Here is a 21673-nt window from a genome sequence, read left to right as displayed (position 1 = left end):
GATGAGCTCCAGATAGTGCAGACTGACTCCTATTTCATCCAGGGTTAATCCAAAGTTGTGTCCCAAAGCGATCAAATTCCATCAGATTAGTCTGTATGTTGGCTTGAGGCCAATAAAACAGTTTCTGGGTTTTTAAAGAGACAGAGAAGCAGAACCTCCAGCTGAAAGGTTCTGTTTGTAAACTGTGTGTAAAAGTAAACGGAAATACGATTTTACGCATCTCCATGAGTTCTGATCCTATGATTGTTTATCAGAACTGTTGGTCGGTGACTGAGTTTCTGCAGCTGATTTCACGGTAAAGTCCGGTTCTGAAGAAGTGCGCTCTAATCTAAGTCCAGTTTCTGGGTCTGGAGGAGGAGCGGATACCAGCAGATCTTTGGACTGTTTCCAGACTCGGTGCGCACTATCAGACCTCCATCATGGCGGCTCAGACTCGAGCTCTGGTCTCCACTAAGTGGCTCATAAACGCCGTCAGAACCAACCAGGTCGGTCCGAAGCTGCGAGTTCTGGACGCTTCTGTTTACTTGCCGTACCTGAAGCGGGACGCCAAGGCGGAGTTTGCGCAGCGGCACATTCCCGGTGCGTCGTTCTTCGACCTCGACGCCTGCAGCGACCGGAGCTCCGGACTGGACCTGATGTTCATGTTACCGGATTCCACCGGCTTCTCCCGGTACGTCGGAGAGCTCGGAGTCAGCAACGACACGCACGTCGTCGTGTACGACGGCAGCGACTTCGGCTCGTTCAGCGCGCCCCGGGTGTGGTGGATGTTCCGGCTGTTCGGCCACAGCTCGGTGTCGGTTCTGGACGGAGGGATGCGGGGCTGGATGGCTGACGGCGGCCCGCTCACTGCAGAGTCCAGCCGGCCGGAGCGCACCGACTTCAGGGCGACTCTGAACCGGTCCTGGGTGAAGACCTACGAGGAGATTCTGGAGAACATCAGAACCAAGCGGGTCCAGGTGGTGGATGCCCGAGTAGAGGGTCGGTTCAGAGGCACCGAACCGGAACCAAGAGACGGTGAGAGATCAGATCAGTTAGGCTATGTGATGGAGGATTATTGATCAGCTGATCAGCAGATTAACTTCAGATTTCCTCTCAGTCAGAAAAACTACATCAATCAACCAGTCAGAGGAGAAACAGTTTCAGCTGAAACCTGCTTCCTGTTGACAGTTTCCTTCATGTCTGTGGATGAAGTCTGATGTGGACTTTATTTACAGTCATCAGCTATGAAGACCACAAACATCATTAGAGTCCTAGAACTCTGAGTTTATGATGGAATCATTGGAACATGAAACTTTGACACAAAAACGATCGTTTATTTTGGTTCATTTTTACACTTTTGTTCAAGAGTTTGGGGTCACATACAAAATGTTCTTATTTTTTAAAAGAAAAACAGATTTTTCCAATGAATGATAACATGAACAATGTGTAGACATTGCTAATGTACTAAATGACTATTGTAGCTGGAAATGTTTAATGGAATATCTCCATGGGGGTTCAGAGGAACATTTCCTGTGTTCTAATGCTACATTGTGTTAGCTAATGGTGTTGAAAGGCTCATTGATGATTAGAAAACCCTTGTTCAGTTATGTTAGCACATAGATAAAAGTGGGAGTTTTTATGGAAAACATGGAATTGTCTGGATGACCCCAGACTTTTCAACGGTAGTTTATATTTATTAGAGGTTTTCTGGAAATAAGATAAAATGTGCTGGATCATAAATGTACATACAACAACGTGAACTATCAGTTCTGCTGATGTAGAAAGTTGTGTTGATCTAATTTTCTTAGTTTCATGACCTCATAACTTCTCCTGAGTGATTCTGATTGACTACAGCTGCTGACTCTGAACCAGTTTAAATAGAACCCTTTAACCCCAAGAGCACCAAACCTACCATCCAGCATGGAGGTGGCAGTATCATGCTCTGGGGCTTTCTAGAAGAGCTTCTGGACTGGTTCCAGACTGGATGTTGGACTGGTTCTGGACTTTCTTGGGACTTGTTTCTGTTTGGTTCCAGTCTTGGTTCTGCTGGTTCTGGATGTGATTTAAAGTTGGTTTAGGATTTGTTTTACTCTGGATCTGGTCCTGGATCAGGACTGGTTTAAACGGTCTTGGGCGGGTCTTGAACTTTTTTAGGAGTACTTTGGGTTTGGTTTTGGTATTGATGTCTTACTGGTTTTTGACTTTTTTAGGTTTTAGGTTTCAGACTATTCTGGCTGGTTCTAAGCATTTTTTGGACTGGTTAGGGTTGATGTTGGTGCGTTTTTTTTAGACTTTTTGAGGATTGTTTTCAGACTGTCTTAGATTTTTTTTAACCTCAGGAACACCAAACCTTCATGTTTCAGTGGTTCCATCATAAATTCAGAGTTCCAGGAGTCATTGGAGACTAAAGACCGAATGATAATCATGGACTCTACAGGTGGATATAAACTTTAGTTTCTGACTGTATTTGACTTTTCTAGTCTACTTCAGCTCTGTTCAACACATGCTAGCAGGTTGACTTTCCATCCTGTGAGCATGCTCAGTGCAGCCAGGGTTTCTGTCTGGTTAACCCCGTCCTGCTGTCTGTCCTCCAGACGTCCTACCTGGACATTTCCCTGGAACCATCAACATGCCGTTCACCAGTTTCCTGGACGACAGTGGGAAGCTGCATGGAGCTGAGCGTCTGTCTGAGATGTTCCAGGAGGCAGGTGTGGACCTCCAGAAGCCTCTGTGGGCTACGTGTGCGTTAGGTATTACGGCCTGTCAGGTAGCTCTGGCTGCTCACCTGCTGGGACACCCCGGGGTTTGTATCTACGACGGGTCCTGGACGGAGTTTTTCATGAAAGCGCCTCCAGAGTACATCATCTCTGAAGGAGAAGCCAAGAAGGTCTGAAGCAGCAGGATGATGCTGGAGTCTCTTCTGACAAAAATTTGCCAGTTTACAGCTTCACAAACAGCCTGAATCTCCACAAATTCCACAAAATATTAGCTTCAGACATCAGATACCTGCAGAGATCATTTTTACTCCTATTTGTCATCACGGCCTTCAGCCCGTGTCTCTTTGTGTTTGTTTTGTAACCTTTTGTTGTGCTTTTTTTTTTGTCTTTCTGTGTTGCTTTAGCATCCTCTGTGGTAGTCCTGGTCAGGTTCTACCAAACATCTGGACTCCATCTGAGCCCAACTCATTGATCTTCATCTGTGTGTTCATCTGTGAAGTCCCTCAGTCAGATGTTTCTCTTCCTCTGTTCAGTTCTTCTCCATGTGGAGCCATGATGCAGACATAGATAGATCCAGTGCACAGGTCCAGGGCTGAGAACGTTCTGCTGTTCTCATTTTAGAACCATGTTCATCGGTTAGACTGACTGGAATCACAGCTGGACTCACTTTGAGTTTCTACTTTGGAGCCTGAGTTTTCAGTAACAGTTGGTTTTTGGTTCATAAGAGGAAATGTTTTGTCTTTAGTCAGAAATAATGGCGTTTTTGAGAGGTGACAGTTTAGAATATTCAGCATTTAAATTGTGTTGCACAGGACTGACGTCTGTTGTGAACTTTAGAAGCAGATTAAACACCAGCCTCAGAGTAGTTTGTACTAATACTGAATAAACAGAACACTAGAGTAGATCAATGAAGGTGTTTTCAAACTCAAATAACTCCACACTGACAAACCTGAACACCTTCAGGAACTTTACATCAGTGCTGTCTCTGGATTTTGCAAATATCTGAACTTTTTCTCTGAAGTTCTGATCAGTTTGTTCCCTTTAACAACAACAAATAAAATGAATGGGTAAAGTCCTCCAGTCTTTCTATTTACAGGCAGATTGATCCATCTTTAGTCCTCTAAACTCTGCCCAGCTCGTTTATTCAGTAACCAGAAAGTCAATATTTATCTGAGAGCTGCATGGAAGTGAAAGGGCAACGAGCTGAGAGGAGCAGATCACAGCCCTGCAGGGTGATAAAGGATGATCCACTTCTGTCCTTAATGCACCTTTAACCCAGTAAATAACCAAAATGCTGCTTTGTCTGATGCCAAGGTGCCTCATTTTCTAACAAAGTTTCTGTTTTTAATCTTTTCCTACAGACTGTGTGTGGATGTTTGATTTTAAATAATAATGATGGAATAAATGAATGTAAAATCAATAAATTGCTGAACAGAATTCTTGTTTAGAGAGTTGCTTTGAGGGTTGCTGTGAATGTGTGTTTTTATTCCAACCTGCTGTTCCTCTTTTCTTCCAGCTGGTTTTATATGTACAGACTGTTAATGAGTGAGAAATGAACCACTGCTGATCATAGAACTCCATTTTCATTGTACTTATTTCAGAGCTGTGGTCAAACAGCTTTAAAGAGTCTCCAAGTGTTCCACCCAGTTCTGGATGATCTGGAGAGACTCCACTGTTCCCAGTTTCTGCTTCATTCTAATTGTTTGTTGAAGAAGAGAGATTACAGTGAGACTGACCTCAGAGTAACATGGAAGCTCTTCAGCTGCCTTAATGAGACACTAGCGTCCGTTCTTTTCTATTTTCTGCTCAGTGATGTTTTTAATGTCTTCTCTGTAGTTTACTGCTGGAACATGAGCGCCCTCTGCTGGTCACTGCTCCATCCTGCACCATGTTTAACTGTAAAACTGATTCTATTCAGCTCGTTTTTGTTGGTCAGAGTGTTCTTTGTGTGTCACAGAGAGGACACAACCAGGACGTGTGACACCTGAGCAGGTACGTTGCTGTTTGTCTCGGCTTTCAGTTGATCAACTGGATGACTGAGTGAACGGAAGCAGCTTTCTTCACGTCTACAGGTCCTGTGACAATTTGACCTCCATTAATCTTCGGCTCGTTCAGCGCGCCCCGGGTGTGGTGGATGTTCCGGGTGTTCGGCCACAGCTCGGTGTCGGTTCTGGACGGAGGGATGCGGGGCTGGATGGCTGACGGCGGCCCGCTCACTGCAGAGTCCAGCCGGCCGGAGCCCACCGACTTCAGGGCGACTCTGAACCGGTCCTGGGTGAAGACCTACGAGGAGATTCTGGAGAACATCAGAACCAAGCGGGTCCAGGTGGTGGATTCACGAGCAGCGGGTCGGTTCAGAGGCACCGAACCGGAACCAAGAGACGGTGAGCATGAGAAGGTCCAGAACCCTGAAAGTTGTCATTAGAAGTGTGGATGTTTTTATTCACTAGTTTGTTCCTTTTCTGCAGCAGCTTGTGGTGGAAAATGTCTTAATTTTGTGAAGAAAAGCAGGTAACCGTCAAAAATACAACCAATGAATGATCAAAGGTTCAGTGGGTGAACTCTAAATTCACATTTGCCAGGTTGAATCGATTACTTGTAAACTATGAATTTAATCACCAGCTATTTTGATTCTCCATTAATCTGTTGGAGTATTTTGGGAAAATAAATCTAAACTGTCTAAATTCTGTGATTTCAGCTTTTCCAGTGAGAATATTTTCTGGTTTCTTTCCTCCTCTGTGACAGTTTTTCTCACTTTGGACTGATCCACGTTTTCTAACTTTTTATGGACAGAAGAGTTCATGAATGAATCCTGAATTCCAGTCAGATGATTGAATCCTGATCTTTAGCTCTGATTTGTCGCCTCCAGCAGATTTAAGGATCAGGATGAGTTTCTGTCAGTTTCATGAGACGTTCAGTTGGAGACTCTTCTAGAAACGATCAGCTGATCACAGCAGGTCCTTTTATCAATAAATCAACAATCAGGTGTTTTGGTTCTTTCCCAGACTCATTGAAGGTCTTCTGGGTCATAAATATACAAACAGAAATGTTAATATTTGGTTAAATTTGTCCATTTCCACCTTGGTTCTTCTGTTTTCAATCTTCTGGTTTATCTTTGACTCCTCTGGACACCAAACCTATCACCAAGCATGGAGGTGGCAGTATCATGCTCTGTGGAACTGGAGCTTCACACAAAGTAAATGTAAAAATGAAGAAGGAGGATTAAAACCTAAAACCATCAGCAGAAGGTTGATGTTGAACACAGTTGGATGTTTCAACCAGACAATGATCCCAAACACACATCAGACGTGGTAAAGAAATGGTTCCATCAGGCTGGAATGAATTTTTTTTAAACTTAATTTGGACAATCTTTATTTTTTAAAATTCTGTTTCTAAACCAATGTTGTATATCTTTGAGCCACTTTGAACACATTTTGAGTCATTTTTGACACAGTTCATTATCTGACAGCTTTTAGCCAATTCTAGACTCATTTTGGACAACTGATGAATGATTCTGTGAAAGTTTTTTGTTATTTCGGAGCTTGTTTGTTTTAACTTAGTCTAGGCACATTTTGAGGAAATTTTGCCATCTTGCATTTTTCGTTTTGGACAACTCATGCCTCATGGACACACCTGGGCGTTACAGTGACGTAGCTCAGGTGTTTTCCTTCCCGAGCAGTGGTGGGAGGTTCTCGCTGAAGCTTCTTCCTCGTTGTCCTCTGCTGCTTCCATCCAGAACTCCTGCAGACCTCCATCATGTCGGTTCAGACTCCAGCTCTGGTCTCCACTCAGTGGCTCATAAATGCAGTGAAAACCAACCAGGTCGGTCCGAAGCTGCGGATCCTGGACGCGACCTGGTTCCTGCCGATCATGAAGCGGGACGCCCAGGCGGAGTTTGCGCAGCAGCACATTCCCGGTGCGTCCTACTTCGACATCGACGCCTGCAGCGACCGGAGCTCCGGACTGGACCTGATGTTCATGTTACCGGAACCCAGCAGCTTCTCCCGGTACGTCTCAGAACGCGGAATCAGCAACGACACGCACGTCGTCGTGTACGACTTCGACTCTTTCACCGCGTACCGGGTGTGGTGGATGTTCCGGGTGTTCGGCCACAGCTCGGTGTCGGTTCTGGACGGAGGGATGCGGGGCTGGATGGCTGACGGCGGCCCGCTCACTGCAGAGTCCAGCCGGCCGGAGCGCACCGACTTCAGGGCGACTCTGAACCGGTCCTGGGTGAAGACCTACGAGGAGATTCTGGAGAACATCAGAACCAAGCGGGTCCAGGTGGTGGATTCACGAACGGAGGGTCAGTTCAAAGGCACCGAACCGGAACTGAGACCAGGTGAGAGATCAGATCAGTTATGTAATTTGTGATCAGTAGATTAACTTCAGATTTCCTCTCAGTCAGAAAAACTACATGAATCAATCAGTCAGAGGAGAAACAGTTTCAGCTGAAACCTGCTTCCTGTTGACAGTTTCCTTCATGTCTGTGGATGAAGTCTGATGTGGACTTTATTTACAGTCATCAGCTATGAAGACCACAACATCATTAGAGTCCTAGAACTCTGAGTTTATGATGGAATCATGAAACTTTGACACAAAAACAATCGTTTATTTTGGTTCCATCAGACTGGAATGAAGGTTCTAGACTGGTGTCCTCAAAGTCCTGACTTAGACCCATCAAGAACCTGTGGACTGATAAAGAAACACGTCTTTTAACAGTTATTTTAACTCTTATTTTATGACAGTTATTTTAAACAGCCCTTGTTTTCTGACTCTTGTTTTTGATCTTTATACTGTTCTGTTTTTCTTTTAATAATTGCCCTTGTTTTTTCAGACTTCTGTTTTTGATCTTTTTACTGTTCTGACTTTTTTTTTAAATGATTTCGTAAATGTTTTCTTTTGTTTTTCTTTTAATAATCATCATCCTCTGTTCTTAATGTCTTTGTAAAGCACTTTGAATCGCCTTGTTGTTGAAATGTGCTATATAAATAAATTTGCCTTGCCTTGCCTTGAGTCAGAAAGACAAGTTTAATTGAATCTGGTTCAGTTCAGCTAAACTTCCTGTCTCTCTGTCTCAGACTTGAGCCAGCTAAATTGATAGTATAATGATACCGCCACCTCCCTGCTTGATGGTAAGTATAGTGTCTTAAGATGTCAAAGATAAACCAGAAGAACCACACTGAGGAGGAAGGGGACAAATATAACCAAATATGAACATTTCTGTTTGTATATTTATGAATAAGAAAACCTTTAATAAATATATGAAAGAACCAAAATTCATGATTATGTATTGTGTCAAAGATTCATGTTTCAGTGGTTCCGTCCTAAATTCAGAGTTCTAGGAGTCACTGGAGACTAAAGACTGAATGATAATCATGGACTCTACAGGTGGATGTAAACTTTAGTTTCTGACTGTATTTGACTTTTCTAGTCTACTTCAGCTCTGTTCAACACATGCTAGCAGGTTGACTTTCCATCCTGTGAGCATGCTCAGTGCAGCCAGGGTTTCTGTCTGGTTAACCCCGTCCTGCTGTCTGTCCTCCAGGCGTCCTACCTGGACATTTCCCTGGAACCATCAACATGTCGTTCATCAGTTTCCTGGATGACAGTGGGAAGCTGCATGGAGCTGAGCGTCTGTCTGAGATGTTCCAGGAGGCAGGTGTGGACCTCCAGAAGCCTCTCTGGGTTACCTGTTCTTATGGAATCACGGCCTGTCTGGTAGCTCTGACTGCTCACCTGCTGGGACACCCCGGGGTTTGTATCTACGACGGGTCCTGGAGCGAGTTTTTTGCGAAAGCGTCTCCAGAGTACATCATCTCTGAAGGAGAAGCCAAGAAGGACTGAAGCAGCAGGATGATGCTGGAGTCTCTTCTGACAAAAATTAGCCGGTTTACAGCTTCACAAATTTCACAAAATGTTTCCTTAACATATGAAGTACCTTCAGAGATAATTTTCACTCTTATTTTTCATCATATCCTTCACCCTGTGTGTTTGTTTTGTAACTTTTTGTTGTGTTTTTTTGTCTTTCTGTGTTGCTTTTGGACCTCCGTGCATCACTGTCAGGACCATGCATTCACTGTGGTAGTCCTGGTCAGGTTCTCACCAAAATACTGGTCTTTGTTCTTGTCCTCTGTCCATAGAGGTTGATGTTCTGAAGTGCCCTTTACACAGCTCTGATTAGTGGTATGATGACGACTTCTCTATATATATTACCTTCTATATTGTTCTAATCAGTTTGTTCCCTTTATCAACTACAGATAAAATGTATGTGCAGAAGTCCTCCAGTCTTTCTATTTACAGGCTGATTGTTCATTTTAAGTGGTTTAATCTCTGCCCAGCCCTTGATATGAAATACAGTCTGTGTATTTATTAACCAGAAAGGCTGGTTATGCTAGTGAGCTAAAGGGCATCAGGCCCAGAGGTGGTGAACCCAGCCCTACAGGGTGATAAAGGATGATCCACTTCTGTCCTTAATGCACCTTTAACCCAGTAAATAACCAAAATGCTGCTTTGTCTGATGCCAAGGTGCCTCATTTTCTAAAAAAGTTTCTGTTTTTAATCTTTTCTTACAGACTGTGTGGATGTTTGATTTTAAATAATAATGATGGAATAAATGAATGTAAAATCAATAAATCGCTGAACAGAATTCTTGTTTAGAGAGTTGCTTTGAGGGTTGCTGTGAAATTGTGTTTTTATTCCAACCTGCTGTTCCTCTTTTCTTCCAGCTGGTTTTCTATGTACAGACTGTTAATGAGTGAGAAATGAACCACTGCTGATCATAGAACTCCATTTTCATTGTACTTATTTCAGAGCTGTGGTCAAACAGCTTTAAAGAGTCTCCAAGTGTTCCACCCAGTTCTGGATGATCTGGAGAGACTCCACTGTTCCCAGTTTCTGCTTCATTCTAATTGTTTGTTGAAGAAGAGAGATTACAGTGAGACTGACCTCAGAGTAACATGGAAGCTCTTCAGCTGCCTTAATGAGACACTAGCGTCCGTTCTTTTCTATTTTCTGCTCAGTGATGTTTTTAATGTCTTCTCTGTAGTTTACTGCTGGAACATGAGCGCCCTCTGCTGGTCACTGCTCCATCCTGCACCATGTTTAACTGTAAAACTGATTCTATTCAGCTCGTTTTTGTTGGTCAGAGTGTTCTTTGTGTGTCACAGAGAGGACACAACCAGGACGTGTGACACCTGAGCAGGTACGTTGCTGTTTGTCTCGGCTTTAAGTTGATCAACTGGATGACTGAGTGAACGGAAGCAGCTTTCTTCACTTCCTGCGATGGCTTCATGATGTTGTTTATCTGGTCCTGGTTTCCTGTTTCTGCTCATCATTCTTCCAGTATAGTAGAGTTCTATATATAGTGTCGCAAAACCATCATATCATCATAGTGTAGCATGTCATAAAAAACATCGTAGTATCGTAGGTCGTAACATGTCCAGTCTGTTGTGTAGGACTGGATGTTGATATCCTTCCTTGCATACATGAGAAACCTAAGACTCCGTGGGATGTTCCAGTGAGTGAGGACATCCTCTGGGTTATCAAGTGGGCACCCTCCTTCCTCGGTATTTCGCTGATAGGCCCACAACACCTCCAAAGGTATCAACAGTGAATCCCAGTGTTCACACCCGAGCTGCTCACCTGCAGGCCCAGGTAGACTCCTTTCTCTTCATCCATGCCCACTGACTTCCCTTTTCAGCAGCTCTGGAGAGGTCATTGATCGCCTGCCGATGGGCCTTCCCACGTACTCCCATCTCCCAGAGAAGCCTAGATGCCGAGGTGGCTACAAGTCCTCTGCTGCTTCGATTGGTCAAATCCTCACCATCCGACCTCGCTGTTTTGTATCAGCAACAAACTCCATGTACATAAGCTTCATGCGCTCGTAGGTCTCCTCCTCTGAGCTCTCCCAGGGCACTGTGAGCTCGATGATGTAGATGTGTCAAAGCGAAGCTGAAAAAATGATTTGTAAAAATGATGAAAAAAATCATAGTATAGTATGTTGTAAAAACGATGAAAAAAAATCGTAGTATGATGCAAAAACTCATAGTATTACGTTAAAATGATTAAAAAAGTCATAGTATAGCAGGTCATAAAAAACTTATCGTATAGTATGTTGTAAAAAATAAAGCCATACTGTAGCGTATCATAAGTCACAGTATTTTGTTAAAAAAGTCATAGTATGGCATGTCGTTAAAATGATGAAAAAAGTCATAGTAAAGTACGCTGCAATAAATGCCATAGCATAGTATGTCATAAAAAAGTTATAGTGTTGTATGTCATAAAAAATGATGGAAAAAGCCATAGATAGAATGTTGTGAAAAGTAATAGTATAGTATGACATAAAAAAGTCAAAGTATAGTATGTCGTAAAAATGGTGACGGAAGTCATAGGTATGTATGTCGGAAAAAGTTTAGTATAGTGTTTTGAAAAAATTGAAAAAAATCACAATATAATATATCGTAAAAGTCATAGTTTAGTATGTCGTCCAAAATATGACAAAAACGTCATAGTTTAGTATGTCGTCCAAAATATGACAAAAACGTCATAGTTTAGTATGTCGTCCGAAATATGGAATAAACGTCATAGTTTAGTATGTCGTCTAAAATGTGACAAAAACGTCATAGTTTAGTATGTCGTCCAAAATATGGAATAAACGTCATAGTTTAGTGTGTCGTCCGAAATATGGAATAAACGTCATAGTTTAGTATGTCGTCCAAAATATGACAAAAACGTCATAGTTTAGTATGTCGTCTAAAATGTGACAAAACGTCATAGTTTAGTATGTTGTCCGAAATATGGAAAAAACGTCATAGTTTAGTATGTCGTCCGAAATGTGGCAAAAACGTCATAGTTTAGTATGTCGTCTGAAATGTGGCAAAAACGTCATAGTTTAGTATGTCGTCTGAAATGTGGCAAAAACGTCATAGTTTAGTGTGTCGTCTGAAATGTGGAATAAACGTCATAGTTTAGTGTGTCGTCCGAAATATGGAATAAACGTCATAGTTTAGTGTGTCATCTGAAATATGGAATAAACGTCATAGTTTAGTATGTCGTCCAAAATATGACAAAAACGTCATAGTTTAGTATGTCGTCTAAAATGTGACAAAAACGTCATAGTTTAGTATGTCGTCTAAAATGTGACAAAAACGTCATAGTTTAGTATGTCGTCTGAAATGTGGCAAAAACGTCATAGTTTAGTATGTCGTCCAAAATATGGAATAAACGTCATAGTTTAGTGTGTCGTCCGAAATATGGAATAAACGTCATAGTTTAGTATGTCGTCCAAAATATGACAAAAACGTCATAGTTTAGTATGTCGTCTAAAATGTGACAAAACGTCATAGTTTAGTATGTCGTCCGAAATATGGAATAAACGTCATAGTTTAGTATGTCGTCCAAAATATGACAAAAACGTCATAGTTTAGTATGTCGTCCAAAATATGACAAAAACGTCATAGTTTAGTATGTCGTCCGAAATATGGAATAAACGTCATAGTTTAGTATGTCGTCTAAAATGTGACAAAAACGTCATAGTTTAGTATGTCGTCCAAAATATGGAATAAACGTCATAGTTTAGTGTGTCGTCCGAAATATGGAATAAACGTCATAGTTTAGTATGTCGTCCAAAATATGACAAAAACGTCATAGTTTAGTATGTCGTCTAAAATGTGACAAAACGTCATAGTTTAGTATGTTGTCCGAAATATGGAAAAAACGTCATAGTTTAGTATGTCGTCCGAAATGTGGCAAAAACGTCATAGTTTAGTATGTCGTCTGAAATGTGGCAAAAACGTCATAGTTTAGTATGTCGTCTGAAATGTGGCAAAAACGTCATAGTTTAGTGTGTCGTCTGAAATGTGGAATAAACGTCATAGTTTAGTGTGTCGTCCGAAATATGGAATAAACGTCAGTTTAGTGTGTCATCTGAAATATGGAATAAACGTCATAGTTTAGTATGTCGTCCAAAATATGACAAAAACGTCATAGTTTAGTATGTCGTCTAAAATGTGACAAAAACGTCATAGTTTAGTATGTCGTCTGAAATGTGGCAAAAACGTCATAGTTTAGTATGTCGTCCAAAATATGGAATAAACGTCATAGTTTAGTGTGTCGTCCGAAATATGGAATAAACGTCATAGTTTAGTATGTCGTCCAAAATATGACAAAAACGTCATAGTTTAGTATGTCGTCTAAAATGTGACAAAACGTCATAGTTTAGTATGTTGTCCGAAATATGGAATAAACGTCATAGTTTAGTATGTCGTCTGAAATGTGACAAAAACGTCATAGTTTAGTATGTCGTCTGAAATGTGGTAAAAACGTCATAGTTTAGTATGTCGTCCAAAATATGCAATAAATGTCATAGTTTAGTATGTCGTTCAAAATGTGACAAAAACGTCATAGTTTAGGATGTTGTCCAAAATGGCACAAAAACGTCATAGTTTAATATGTCATCCAAAATATAGAATTAACGTCATAGTTTAGTATGTCATCTGAAATGTGGCAAAAACGTCATAGTTTAATATGTTGTCCAAAATGGCACAAAAACGTCATAGTTTAGTATGTCGTCCGAAATATGGAATAAACGTCATAGTTTAGTGTGTCGTCCGAAATATGGAATAAACGTCATAGTTTAGTATGTCGTCTGAAATGTGACAAAAACGTCATAGTTTAATATGTCGTCCAAAATATGCAATAAATGTCATAGTTTAGTATGTCGTCCGAAATATGGAATAAACGTCATAGTTTAGTATGTCGTCCAAAATATGACAAAAACGTCATAGTTTAGTATGTCGTCTAAAATGTGACAAAACGTCATAGTTTAGTATGTTGTCCGAAATATGGAAAAAACGTCATAGTTTAGTATGTCGTCCGAAATGTGGCAAAAACGTCATAGTTTAGTATGTCGTCTGAAATGTGGCAAAAACGTCATAGTTTAGTATGTCGTCCAAAATATGGAATAAACGTCATAGTTTAGTGTGTCGTCCGAAATATGGAATAAACGTCATAGTTTAGTATGTCGTCCAAAATATGACAAAAACGTCATAGTTTAGTATGTCGTCTAAAATGTGACAAAAACATCATAGTTTAGTATGTCGTCTGAAATGTGGCAAAAACGTCACAGTTTAGTATGTCGTCCGAAATATGGAATAAACGTCATAGTTTAGTATGTCGTCCGAAATATGGAATAAACGTCATAGTTTAGTATGTCGTCCAAAATATGACAAAAACGTCATAGTTTAGTATGTCGTCCAAAATATGACAAAAACGTCATAGTTTAGTATGTCGTCTAAAATGTGACAAAACGTCATAGTTTAGTATGTTGTCCGAAATATGGAATAAACGTCATAGTTTAGTATGTCGTCTGAAATGTGACAAAAACGTCATAGTTTAGTATGTCGTCTGAAATGTGGTAAAAACGTCATAGTTTAGTATGTCGTCTGAAATGTGGTAAAAACGTCATAGTTTAGTATGTCGTCTGAAATGTGACAAAAACGTCATAGTTTAGTATGTCGTCTGAAATGTGACAAAAACGTCATAGTTTAGTATGTCGTCTGAAATGTGGTAAAAACGTCATAGTTTAGTATGTCGTCCAAAATATGCAATAAATGTCATAGTTTAGTATGTCGTTCAAAATGTGACAAAAACGTCATAGTTTAGGATGTTGTCCAAAATGGCACAAAAACGTCATAGTTTAATATGTCATCCAAAATATAGAATTAACGTCATAGTTTAGTATGTCATCTGAAATGTGGCAAAAACGTCATAGTTTAATATGTTGTCCAAAATGGCACAAAAACGTCATAGTTTAGTGTGTCGTCCGAAATATGGAATAAACGTCATAGTTTAGTATGTCGTCTGAAATGTGACAAAAACGTCATAGTTTAATATGTCGTCCAAAATATGCAATAAATGTCATAGTTTAGTATGTCGTTCAAAATGTGACAAAAACGTCATAGTTTAGTATGTCCTCTGAAATATGGAATAAACGTCATAGTTTAGTGTGTCGTCCGAAATATGGAATAAACGTCATAGTTTAGTATGTCATCTGAAATGTGGCAAAAACGTCATAGTTTAGTATGTCGTTCAAAATGTGACAAAAACGTCATAATTTAGTATGTCATCTGAAATGTGGCAAAAACGTCATAGTTTAGGATGTCGTCCAAAATATGGAATAAACGTCATAGTTTAGTGTGTCGTCCGAAATATGGAATAAACGTCATAGTTTAGTATGTCGTCTGAAATGTGACAAAAACGTCATAGTTTAGTATGTCGTCCAAAATATGCAATAAATGTCATAGTTTAGTATGTCGTCCAAAATGGCACAAAAACATCAAAGTTTAATATGTCATCCAAAATATGCAATTAACGTCATAGTTTAGTATGTCGTCCAAAATGGCACAAAAACGTCATAGTTTAATATGTCGTCCAAAATATGCAATAAATGTCATAGTTTAGTATGTCGTTCAAAATGTGACAAAAACGTCATAGTTTAGTATGTCGTCCAAAATATAGAACAAACGTCATAGTTTAGTAAGTCGTCTGACATGTGACAAAAACGTCATAGTTTAGTTTGTCGTCCAAAATGGCACAAAAACGTCATAGTTTAATATGTCATCCAAAATATGCAATTAACGTCATAGTTTAGTGTGTCGTCCAAAATGGCACAAAAACGTCATAGTTTAATATGTCGTCCAAAATATGGAATAAACGTCATAGTTTAGTATGTCGTTCAAAATGTGACAAAAACGTCATAGTTTAGTATGTCGTCCAAAATATAGAACAAACGTCATAGTTTAGTATGTCGTCTGACATGTGACAAAAACGTCATAGTTTAGTATGTTGTCCAAAATGGCACAAAAACGTCATAGTTTAATATGTCATCCAAAATATGCAATTAACGTCATAGTTTAGTATGTCGTCCAAAATGGCACAAAAACGTCATAGTTTAATATGTCGTCCAAAATATGCAATAAATGTCATAGTTTAGTATGTCGTTCAAAATGTGACAAAAACGTCATAGTTTAGTATGTCGTCCAAAATATAGAACAAACGTCATAGTTTAGTATGTCGTCTGACATGTGACAAAAACGTCATAGTTTAGTATGTCGTCCAAAATATGCAATAAATGTCATAGTTTAGTATGTCGTTCAAAATGTGGCAAAAACGTCATAGTTTAGTATGTCGTTCAAAATATAGAACAAACGTCATAGTTTAGTATGTCGTCTGACATGTGACAAAAACGTCATAGTTTAGTTTGTCGTCCAAAATATGGAATAAACGTCATAGTTTAGTATGTCGTCCAAAATATGACAAAAACGTCATAGTTTAGTATGTCGTCTAAAATGTGACAAAACGTCATAGTTTAGTATGTTGTCCGAAATATGGAAAAAACGTCATAGTTTAGTATGTCGTCCGAAATATGGAATAAACGTCATAGTTTAGTATGTCGTCTGAAATGTGACAAAAACGTCATAGTTTAGTATGTCGTCCAAAATATGCAATAAATGTCATAGTTTAGTATGTCGTTCAAAATGTGACAAAAACGTCATAGTTTAGGATGTTGTCCAAAATGGCACAAAAAAGTCATAGTTTAATATGTCATCCAAAATATGCAATTAACGTCATAGTTTAGTATGTCATCTGAAATGTGGCAAAAACGTCATAGTTTAGTATGTCGTCCAAAATGGCACAAAAACGTCACAGTTTAATATGTCGTCCAAAATATGGAATAAACGTCATAGTTTAGTGTGTCGTCCGAAATATGGAATAAACGTCATAGTTTAGTATGTCGTCTGAAATGTGACAAAAACATCATAGTTTAGTATGTCGTCCAAAATGGCACAAAAACGTCATAGTTTAATATGTCATCCAAAATATGCAATAAATGTCATAGTTTAGTATGTCGTTCAAAATGTGACAAAAACGTCATAGTTTAGTATGTCGTCAGAAATATGGAATAAACGTCATAGTTTAGTGTGTCGTCCGAAATATGGAATAAACGTCATAGTTTAGTATGTCGTCTGAAATGTGGCAAAAACGTCATAGTTTAGTATGTTGTCCAAAATGGCACAAAAACGTCATAGTTTAGTATGTCGTTCAAAATGTGACATAAACGTCATAGTTTAGTATGTCATCTGAAATGTGGCAAAAACGTCATAGTTTAGTATGTCGTCCAAAATATGGAATAAACGTCATAGTTTAGTGTGTCGTCCGAAACATGGAATAAACGTCATAGTTTAGTATGTCGTCTGAAATGTGACAAAAACGTCATTGTTTAGTATGTCGTCCAAAATGGCACAAAAACATCAAAGTTTAATATGTCATCCAAAATATGCAATTAACGTCATAGTTTAGTATGTCATCTGAAATGTGGCAAAAACGTCATAGTTTAGTATGTTGTCCAAAATGGCACAAAAACGTCATAGTTTAGTATGTCGTTCAAAATGTGACAAAAACGTCATAGTTTAGTATGTCATCTGAAATGTGGCAAAAACGTCATAGTTTAGTATGTCGTCCAAAATATGGAATAAACGTCATAGTTTAGTGTGTCGTCCGAAATATGGAATAAACGTCATAGTTTAGTATGTCGTCCAAAATATGGAATAAATGTCATAGTTTAGTATGTCGTCTGAAATGTGACAAAAACGTCATTGTTTAGTATGTCGTCCAAAATGGCACAAAAACATCAAAGTTTAATATGTCATCCAAAATATGCAATTAACGTCATAGTTTAGTATGTCGTCCAAAATGGCACAAAAACGTCATAGTTTAATATGTCGTCCAAAATATGCAATAAATGTCATAGTTTAGTATGTCGTTCAAAATGTGACAAAAACGTCATAGTTTAGTATGTTGTCCAAAATGGCACAAAAACGTCATAGTTTAATATGTCATCCAAAATATGCAATTAACGTCATAGTTTAGTATGTCATCTGAAATGTGGCAAAAACGTCATAGTTTAGTATGTTGTCCAAAATGGCACAAAAACGTCATAGTTTAATATGTCATCCAAAATATGCAATTAACGTCATAGTTTAGTATGTCGTCCAAAATGGCACAAAAACGTCATAGTTTAATATGTCGTCCAAAATATGCAATAAATGTCATAGTTTAGTATGTCGTTCAAAATGTGGCAAAAACGTCATAGTTTAGTATGTCGTCCAAAATATAGAACAAACGTCATAGTTTAGTATGTCGTCTGACATGTGACAAAAACGTCATAGTTTAGTTTGTCGTACAAAATGGCACAAAAACGTCATAGTTTAATATGTCGTCCAAAATATGCAATAAATGTCATAGTTTAGTATGTCGTTCAAAATGTGACAAAAACGTCATAGTTTAGTATGTCATCTGAAATGTGGCAAAAACGTCATAGTTTAGTATGTCGTCCAAAATGGCACAAAAACGTCATAGTTTAGTATGTCATCCAAAATATGGAATAAACGTCATAGTTTAGTATGTCGTCCAAAATATGGAATAAACGTCATAGTTTAGTACGTCGTCCAAAATATGACAAAAACGTCACAGTTTAATATGTTGTCCGAAATATGGAATAAATGTCATAGTTTAGTATGTCGTCCAAAATGTGTCAAAAACGTCATAGTTTAGAATGTCGTCCGAAATATGGAATAAACGCCATAGTTTACTATGTCATCCAAAACGTGAGAAAAACGTCATAGTTTAGTATGTCGTCTGAAATATGGAATAAACGTCATAGTTTACTATGTCATCAAAAACGTGAGAAAAATGTCATAGTTTAGTATGTCGTCTGAAATATGTAATAAACGTCATAGTTTAGTATGTCGTCTGAAATATGGAATAAACGTCATAGTTTAGTATGTCGTCCAAAATGGCACAAAAACGTCATAGTTTAGTATGTCGTCCGAAATATGGAATAAACGTCATAGTTTAGTGTGTCGTCCGAAATATGGAATAAACGTCATAGTTTAGTGTGTCGTCCAAAATATGGAATAAACTTCAAAGTTTAGTATGTCGTCTGAAATGTGGCAAAAACGTCATAGTTTAGTGTGTCGTACGAAATATGGAATAAACGTCATAGTTTAGTATGTCGTCCAAAATGTGACAAAAATGTCATAGTTTAGTATGTTGTCCGAAATATGGAATAAATGTCATAGTTTAGTATGTCGTCCAAAATGTGTCAAAAACGTCATAGTTTAGAATGTCGTCCGAAATGTGGAATAAACGCCATAATTTACTATGTCATGCAAAACGTGAGAAAAACGTCATAGTTTAGTATGTCGTCTGAAATATGGAATAAACGTCATAGTTTACTATGTCATCCAAAACGTGAGAAAAACGTCATAGTTTAGTATGTCGTCTGAAATATGGAATAAACGTCATAGTTTAGTATGTCGTCCAAAATGTGACAAAAACGTCATAGTTTAGTATGTCGTCCGAAATATGGAATAAACGTCATAGTTTAGTGTGTCGTCCGAAATATGGATTAAACGTCATAGTTTAGTATGTCGTCCGAAATATGGAATAAACGTCATAGTTTAGTATGTCGTCCAAAATATGGAATAAACTTCAAAGTTTAGTATGTCGTCTGAAATGTGGCAAAAACGTCATAGTTTAGTATGTCGTCTGAAATATGGAATAAACGTCATAGTTTAGTATGTCGTCCAAAATATGGAATAAACTTCAAAGTTTAGTATGTCGTCTGAAATGTGGCAAAAACGTCATAGTTTAGTACGTCGTCCGAAATATGGAATAAACGTCATAGTTTAGTATGTCGTCCAAAACGTGAGAAAAACGTCATAGGTTAGTATGTCGTCCAAAATGTGAGAAAAACATCATAGTTTAGTATGTCGTCCGAAATATGGAATAAACGCCATTGTTTACTATGTCATCCAAAACGTGAGAAAAACGTCATAGTTTAGTATGTCGTCTGAAATATGGAATAAACGTCATAGTTTAGTATGTCGTCTGAAATATGGAATAAACGTCATAGGTTAGTATGTCGTCCAAAATGTGACAAAAACGTCATAGTTTAGTATGTTGTCCGAAATATGGAATAAATGTCATAGTTTAGTATGTCGTCCAAAATGTGTCAAAAACATCATAGTTTAGCATGTCGTCCGAAATATGGAATAAACGCCATAATTTACTATGTCATCCAAAACGTGAGAAAAACGTCATAGTTTAGTATGTCGTCTGAAATATGGAATAAACGTCATGGTTTAGTATGTCGTCTGAAATATGGAATAAACGTCATAGTTTAGTATGTCGTCCAAAATGTGACAAAAACGTCATAGTTTAGTATGTCGTCCAAAATGGCACAAAAACGTCATAGTTTAGGATGTCGTCCGAAATATGGAATAAACGTCATAGTTTAGTGTGTCGTCCGAAATATGGAATAAACGTCATAGTTTAGTATGTCGTCCGAAATATGGAATAAACGTCATAGTTTAGTATGTCGTCCAAAATATGGAATAAACTTCAAAGTTTAGTATGTCGTCTGAAATGTGGCAAAAACGTCATAGTTTAGTATGTCGTCCAAAATATGGAATAAACGTCATAGTTTAGTATGTCGTCTGAAATGTGACAAAAACGTCATAGTTTAGTATGTCGTCCGAAATATGGAATAAACGTCATAGTTTAGTATGTCGTCCAAATATGGAATAAACGTCATAGTTTAGTATGTCGTCTGAAATGTGACAAAAACGTCAGAGTTCAGCATGTCGTCTGAAATGTGGCAAAAACGTCATAGTTTAGTGTGTCGTCCGAAATATGCAATAAACGTCACAGTTTAGTATGTCGTCCAAAATGGCACAAAACGTCATAGTTTAATATGTCGTCCAAAATATGCAATAAATGTCATAGTTTAGTATGTCATCTGAAATGTGGCAAAAACGTCATAGTTTAGTATGTCGTCCAAAATATAGAATAAACGTCATAGTTTAGTATGTCATCCAAAATATGGAATAAACGTCACAGTTTAGTATGTCATACAAAATATGGAATAAACATCATAGTTTAGTATGTCGTCCAAAATGGCACAAAAACGTCATAGTTTAGTATGTCGTCCAAAATGGCACAAAAACGTCATAGTTTAGTATGTCGTCCAAAATGGCACAAAAACGTCATAGTTTAATATGTCATCCAAAATATGCAATTAACGTCATAGTTTAGTATGTCGTCCAAAATGGCACAAAAACGTCATAGTTTAATATGTCGTCCAACATATGCAATAAATGTCATAGTTTAGTATGTCGTTCAAAATGTGACAAAAACGTCATAGTTTAGTATGTTGTCCAAAATGGCACAAAAACGTCATAGTTTAATATGTCATCCAAAATATGCAATTAACGTCATAGTTTAGTATGTCATCTGAAATGTGGCAAAAACGTCATAGTTTAATATGTCGTCTGAAATGTGACAAAAACGTCATAGTTTAGTGTGTCGTCCAAAATGGCACAAAAACGTCATAGTTTAGTATGTCGTCCAAAATGGCACAAAAACGTCATAGTTCAGCATGTCGTCTGAAATGTGAAAAAAACGTCATAGTTTAGTATGATGTCCGAAATATGGAATAAACGTCATAGTTTAGTATGTCATCCAAAATGGCCCAAAAACGTCATAGTTTACAATGTCGTCCGAAATGTGAAAAAAAAGTTGTAGTTTAGTATGTCGTCCAAAATGGCACAAAAACATCATAGTTTAGTATGTCGTCCGAAATGTGACAAAAACGTCATAGTTTAGAATGTCGTCCAAAATGTATAAAAAACTTCATAGTTTAGTATGTCGTCTGAAATGTAGCAAAAATGTCATAGTTTAGTATGTCATTCAAAATGTGACAAAAACGTCATAGTTTAGTATGTCGTCCGAAATATGGAATAAACGTCATAGTTTAGTATGTCATCTAAAAATGGACAAAAACGTCATAGTTTAGTATGTCGTCCAAAATGGCACAAAAACATCATAGTTTAGTATGTCGTCTGACATGTGAC

General features: G+C 38.3%; 1 protein-coding gene across 5 annotated transcripts; it reads left to right on the top strand.

The window, feature by feature from the left end:
* Positions 1-176: 176 nt before the first annotated feature.
* Positions 177-9345, top strand: LOC110965972 (thiosulfate sulfurtransferase-like). 5 transcript variants are annotated; one of them, XM_051939067.1, is made up of 4 exons: positions 177-956; positions 5023-5080; positions 6433-7038; positions 8245-9345. In XM_051939067.1, the coding sequence occupies exons 1-4, from the start codon at positions 420-422 to the stop codon at positions 8541-8543; spliced, it is 1500 nt and encodes a 499-aa protein (XP_051795027.1). In that variant the 5' UTR covers positions 177-419; the 3' UTR covers positions 8544-9345. The 5 variants fall into 5 exon arrangements, with proteins under 5 accessions (XP_051795027.1, XP_051795030.1, XP_051795028.1 ...); XM_051939068.1 differs by lacking the exon at positions 177-956 and adding an exon at positions 2884-4688 and having other exon boundaries at positions 4769-5080; XM_051939069.1 differs by lacking the exon at positions 177-956 and adding an exon at positions 2884-4688 and having other exon boundaries at positions 4751-5080.
* Positions 9346-21673: the final 12328 nt, after the last annotated feature.

This window comes from Acanthochromis polyacanthus, chromosome 19, assembly GCF_021347895.1.
Source record: "Acanthochromis polyacanthus isolate Apoly-LR-REF ecotype Palm Island chromosome 19, KAUST_Apoly_ChrSc, whole genome shotgun sequence".
In the NCBI taxonomy this organism is placed as follows: Eukaryota; Metazoa; Chordata; class Actinopteri; family Pomacentridae; genus Acanthochromis; species Acanthochromis polyacanthus.
Note: the sequence above shows the minus strand (reverse complement) of the source record. Positions and strands in the feature narration are given on the sequence as shown.